The sequence below is a fragment of the Danio rerio genome, chromosome 21 (genome assembly GCF_049306965.1).
Source record: "Danio rerio strain Tuebingen ecotype United States chromosome 21, GRCz12tu, whole genome shotgun sequence".
Taxonomy (NCBI): Eukaryota; Metazoa; Chordata; class Actinopteri; order Cypriniformes; family Danionidae; genus Danio; species Danio rerio.
The window spans coordinates 40,629,464-40,635,463 of NC_133196.1; the positions used below are offsets into that span (position 1 = coordinate 40,629,464).

At 36.7% G+C, this 6,000-nt stretch overlaps 1 protein-coding gene across 1 annotated transcript in view; it reads right to left on the bottom strand.

Moving 5' to 3' along the window:
- dbn1 (drebrin 1) overlaps window positions 1-5,737 on the bottom strand; it is a 178,015-nt gene extending 172,278 nt beyond the window's left edge. The window contains exon 1 of the mRNA XM_009295616.5: window positions 5,623-5,737. Coding sequence (XP_009293891.1) covers window positions 5,623-5,705 — 83 coding nt within the window. The 5' untranslated portion in view covers window positions 5,706-5,737. The remainder of the gene's footprint in view (window positions 1-5,622) is intronic.
- Window positions 5,738-6,000: the final 263 nt, after the last annotated feature.

Genomic DNA, 6,000 nt, shown 5'->3' on the forward strand with positions numbered 1-6,000 from the left:
ATACTTATACTATACCTAGATGGGAACTATTTTCAAGTTCTGAGTAATATAATTGCACCTTGGGCGAGGCAGTGGCGCAGTAGGTAGTGCTGTTGCCTCACAGCAAGAAGGTCGTTGGTTGGAACCTCGGCTCAGTTGGTGTTTCTGTGTGGAGTTTGCATGTTCTCCCTGCCATGTTCTCGTGTGGGTTTCCTCCGGGTGCTCCGGTTTCCCCCACAGTCCAAAGACATGCGGTACAGGTGAATTGGGTAGGCTAAAATGTCCGTAGTGTGTGTGTGTGTGTGAATGTGTGTGTGGATGTTTCCCAGAGATGAGTTGCGGCTGGAAGGGTATCCGCTGCGTAAAAAAACTTCCTGGATAAGTTGGCGGTTCATTCTGCTGTGGGGACCCCGGATTAATAAAGGGACTAAGCCGACAAGAAAATGAATGAATAAATAATTGTGCCTGCTACAACCATTGTGCAGCAGCTACTTTTCTTGATTTTTACACCAGAATGAGAGGATAGCTCCAACCCATATCAACCTAAAAAATGCTTTAAACTGGAAAATTATATAAACTCCAAAAAACTATTTGTTTTTAGATTATTAAGTGAGATGCTAATGGTCTAATCCGATTCAATGATTTATGCTAAGCTAAACTAAAATGATCTCATCAGACCAGCAAATCAGCTGAATGCATTAAAAAATGGTAAAACTCAATTGTTTAACTTTAGGGGAGTTGTAAAATGTGTTCATGTCCAATAAAAGTAGTTTGTTTTTTTAATAACAAACAGAGGTCTGTAGAAAGCTTACATGAAGAGTCTAGAAGATCTGGCTTCACTACCCTTACTCAACATAATTATTCTTGAAGTCATTATCAGCCCTGAGGATCAAATATCCATATTCTTTCTTCAGAACCTTCTTTACAACAATTCTGGTTTGATATTTGAGAGTACTCTGATATCCAACCTTTCCTTGTCTGACTTCAAACGCATGTCTGTTAAAAACCCTACGGCTCTCCACAAATCGAAATCCTTTTTTAAAAAGGATGACGCCCTATAAAGGACATCCCAGACCTCGTCCTCCAACCTTACACATGCACTCGGGACAATTTGATTTTATGTCTAATGCGCCTCAGAAGTTTTAATCTACTCCATTTTGAAGTCTACCCTTAAGTACTGTTGGCAGTGAATAGTGGTTAGGGTTGATGACCCTGTGGGCTTGACCTCATCTTTTAAACGGAGTTGCTTTGTGGTAAGGTTTCACAAATAGGCTCAGTTGGTTGGTGTTGGTTGTATCGTAACACCACATGGATGAATACCAGGAAGAGGAATGCGAGTTAACTCAAACAAGGACAGAAGTACTTGGTGATAAGGTCAACTATGTGGGTAAAAGCCTATGATGAGTTTTGCTAACAGGAAAGAGTAGAAAGTTGTGTTTGCATCTGGTGCAGTCATGTGATTGGACGCACATAGGACAAGAGCATTGTTTGGACCAAGGTTTAAGGGTGAATATGAAGGAAGGAAAGTGTTTACAGAGGTTGAAAGTCTTTGTCTTTCTTCCCCTCACGTCATCTGTGTATAAAGGGGCAACTCTGGGACATCAGTTTATTCAAAGCAATAATCATGCAATCAAGCAAATTACAGAGCGTTGAGGCAGAAAACAAACATCTCGATGAGAACGAGAGAATCTGAATCCTTCTGGAAAAGTTATTGATTTTATGTCCATTTGTTTCAAAATTGTACCAAGATCAATTAGACAGACTCCCACAGTGATGATTTTCAGCTCAAACAGATGATCCTCATTAAATCTGGTCTAGTTTAGACTCTTAAAATGCATCGGTCCCACTTTGTATTAAGTGGCCTTAACTAATATGTACTTACTTGGAAATTATGATTCGTTACAATTTTCTCATTGTGTAAATACACGTTTTTAAATTGTATGTATGCTTGATTAAATACATGCAAGTAACTACATATGTAATTAACTTCTGTAATCATCACATTTATAATTACACTGTCGACCATACCTTACACCTTAACCTAAGCCCCTTTCACACAGTGATACCGGTAAATATCTGGAAAATTTCCGGAACGACTTTACCAGTATATTCAAAAAAGTGCTGTTCACACAGACGAGGACGTTACGGAAATTTTCCGGAATAGAGCATTCACACATCCATTCCAAAATACCAGTAAATTTTGACATCATTCACCACAAATGAGCTTTAAACGGCTGCGCTTGTATTTGTAAACATTTGACTAAATTACAAACTCTGTGGATGATCAATATTGTGAACAACTTTCGCAGGATCACTTTCGCATGTCGAGATGTTCATAATATGTGCGTGTGCAGGCACACGCAAAGCTTGAAGGTAAACAAACAACGGCTTATCATAAGCATCTCATCGAAGATTATTTACACAGTTGGCATTAAGAAGAACATATAAATGTGATCTGACTAACTTCTAGCAGCTAAATTTGTCTGGAAAAATATTCAAAGGCTTTTATTCTCACAAACCGCGCGGAAGTAAATGCGTCTGACTGTTGTGATTGGCTAAAGCAGACGTCTCACGTCAGCACGTTCTAGACGTGCACGCGCTTATTATGGCAATTATGGCAATCTTCCTTCTGCATTCACACAGCGCAGCATTCCGGCAAATTGCCGGTAATGTTACAACTTCTCTTTACGGAAAATAGCCAGAACGAATTTACCGGTATTTTCAAAAAGGACCTGTTCACACATACAACCTTTCCGGAAAATTGCCGGCAACTTTCCGGAAAGGTCTGTATGTGTGAAAGGGGCTCTACTCTTAAAACTACCCAAACCACTAAATCTGTCCCTAACCTTACCCATACCCCATCCCTCAAGAGCACCAGAAGATTTCTGCAATACATTTATGAACACATGAAGTACATTTTATTCATCTTTTGATGAAAGTAAATAGTAGTTAACAACACTTTATATGAAGTGGAACCCTTTTATCTATATGCATTTATCTACACTAAATGATGTTAAAGCAAGTTGAGAATTGTAACTTCAAGCACTTTGAACCGTGAGGAACGTTTTTTAAAAGTTCCTACAACTATTTGTGGAAGTACTCATTTCTTGGTGGAAACTGGAAATAATACTTCCTCACATTTATAAAGCACATTTACTTAATGTGATTTACACATTGGAGGAATCTCCTCATTTTAATGCTATAGTGATGGCATTTGGGACAATTAAAAAAGGGCAATTATTTTAAAACAGGGTCTATTGTCTAAACACTATGAACAATATGAGCCACCGTGGCTACAATGAAATTAGTTCTCTGAGAACTATGGCCTGGTGGCTAGTTACTTTGAGTTCATAATAACTGTGATTTATTTACCCATAATAAATATGGGTTAAAATTCATTGTTAATGGGAATACTGAATATTAAAGAAAGCAAGGTGTCAAGACCAATATATTATTCATATTTTACTTAAATCAATTTAATAATCTCAAGCAGTATAATAATCTTTTATCTATATGCAATTATCTACACTAAATGATGGTAAGAAAATTTGAGAACTGTAACTTCAAGCGCTATTAACCTAAAAATAACTCATTTTGAAACCAGGTCTACTCTCTAAACAATATGAGCCACTTTGGCTACAATAAGATTAGTTCTCTGGAAACCAGGCCTGGGGGCTAGTTACTATGAACATCATTGGTGGTCAATCAATACGGGTTAAAATTTATTGTTATTGGTAATACTGACTATTCGAGAGAGTAGAGGGTTAGATTACCAATATAATAGGTCTAGGTGATTAATAAAAGAGTACGGCATAAATCTATGTAATAATCTCAAGTAGATGGATTTATTTCTGTAAATAAAGATACAAACCACAAAACATGGGTAAAAGTTGTGACGTCCTATTTTGGTGTTTACGATAAGTAATAAGTACTTTTTCCTAAATGATTTCATATACTGTAGGTAAAAATCATATTACACACAAACATCTACTATGATGTTGCAAGTATCTTTTTGGAAAATAGTATGTGTAATAACTGTAATAAATGGGTGTGATAGCCAGGTAATAAATAAATAAATAAATAAAAAAAATTATATATATATATATATATATATATATATATATATATATATATATATATATATATATATATATATATATATATATATATATATATATATATTTTTTTTTTTTTTTTTTTTTTTTTTTTTTTTGCAAATAAAAAAAAAAAATTTCTGACCTGCACCTGTACAAATATGGAAAAGAAAGTATGAATACTCAACAAGAGTAAAAATGTTTTAAATAACAATTATTTAGTTGTATTGCATCCTTGAATATACCATTTTGATATCCCAACAAATGCCATCTAAAAATAATGTTAAAGATGTATTATAGCCATTTTATCTTTTTGCTCAAGACACATTATGATGTAGGTACAAAAAAATTAAGTTAAACACATAGTTTTGAATCTTTTCATCTTGCTGCAATGTCAATATCAAAGCTCTATCGTTATTATTAGTATTGTTTATTTAAATGTCTAAAATGGTATATGCTAAAAACAGGCATGCATACAAATACAAAAGATATACATACATGCATACATAAAGAAATATGAATACATTAATGCCATGAAGAAAAAGTATATATATATATAAGAATTATATAATATAATAAAAGAATAATTCATTAATATTATTCCCAAGCAAGGCTGTGGGTGGACTGACACTGTTAAATTGGCCCAACATTGAGAGTCCAACGCTGATAATGCCAAAAAGCCCAAACATTAGCTAAGCACTGGGCCTGACTAATATATTGGTCAATCATGAGTCATCATATATCCAGAGTCAGAGTGTCCAGCCCTGCATAAGGATACATTTTCTGGACATCATCCAAATCAAAACTTCATACGCAGGGGTGCTGAACCGACAATGATCCACAGTTTCATTTTGAACACAAAGAGATCTGACACCTCGCTGTCCCGTACAACACGCACAACCACGAGGCCAATACAAAACCCATATAGACCATACAAAGAGCTCTAATACTGATGGTTATATTTCCGTCTGGTACTAAAGACAGCGATAAGAGCACACAATGATAAATTGATTGACAGCTCTTGCCTCGCCCATCTCTCTCCAGGCCATGCAAATGAAAAGAAGATCTAATACTTCAATCAAGCAGGTAAAATAATTGGAAAAGCTCTAAGTATGTTGGCTTTATGATCATCTAGTCATGCTTTCCAATTGGCTCTGTAGTGAAGACTCCTATGAACTGAGCAAACAGTACAGAACCCCTTGCACAACTCTCTGGAGGTCAAAACATGAACTGCAACCTACTGTACAATTCGAGTACAGCAAACATACAAGCAAAAGAGATGCCAACAAAATGACAAAAATGTGTCGCTTCAGGCTTCAAAATATAAATGCAATTATAAATAAATCACCATTGTGACTAGTGTATTAACAAATCGATTCTCACACACAAATAGGTAGAAAGATTTGAGGAATAGAAAGCATGAGATCTAGAACGCATCCCAAACGCGTTTAATCCTTGCATCCCATTCTCTGCAACGCAAGTTTCATTCCATTCAATGCGATGAAGTGACGCCAAACAAAAAAATAAGGAGTCCTTTGATTTATCTTACCAGTCGTTCGCCGAAGTCTCGTTGATAACGTCCTGGTAGGCTGTTAAGAGGGCCAGTCTGTTCTTGCTGAGATTCACAGCCATGTTGCTGCCACTGCAATCATCCAGACCAGTGTAGCAGTGATGATGGGGAGCGGAGAGTCACTGCGGAGCGCGAGAGGAGGAGGAGGAGGAGGAGATGAGATGTTGCACGCCGAACAAAGAGACGCTGCTGCCTCTGCTTTGCTGCTCCGCACGGTCCTAGTGCCATCATGGTGAGGATACAATGGAGAGCAGCGGCGGGGGAACTGGAGGAACGGTTTAACGGGCCTCTAAAAAACACGACGCTAACGACACCACGAACTACAAAGCAAGATCATGATGTTTTTTGTTTTTTTTT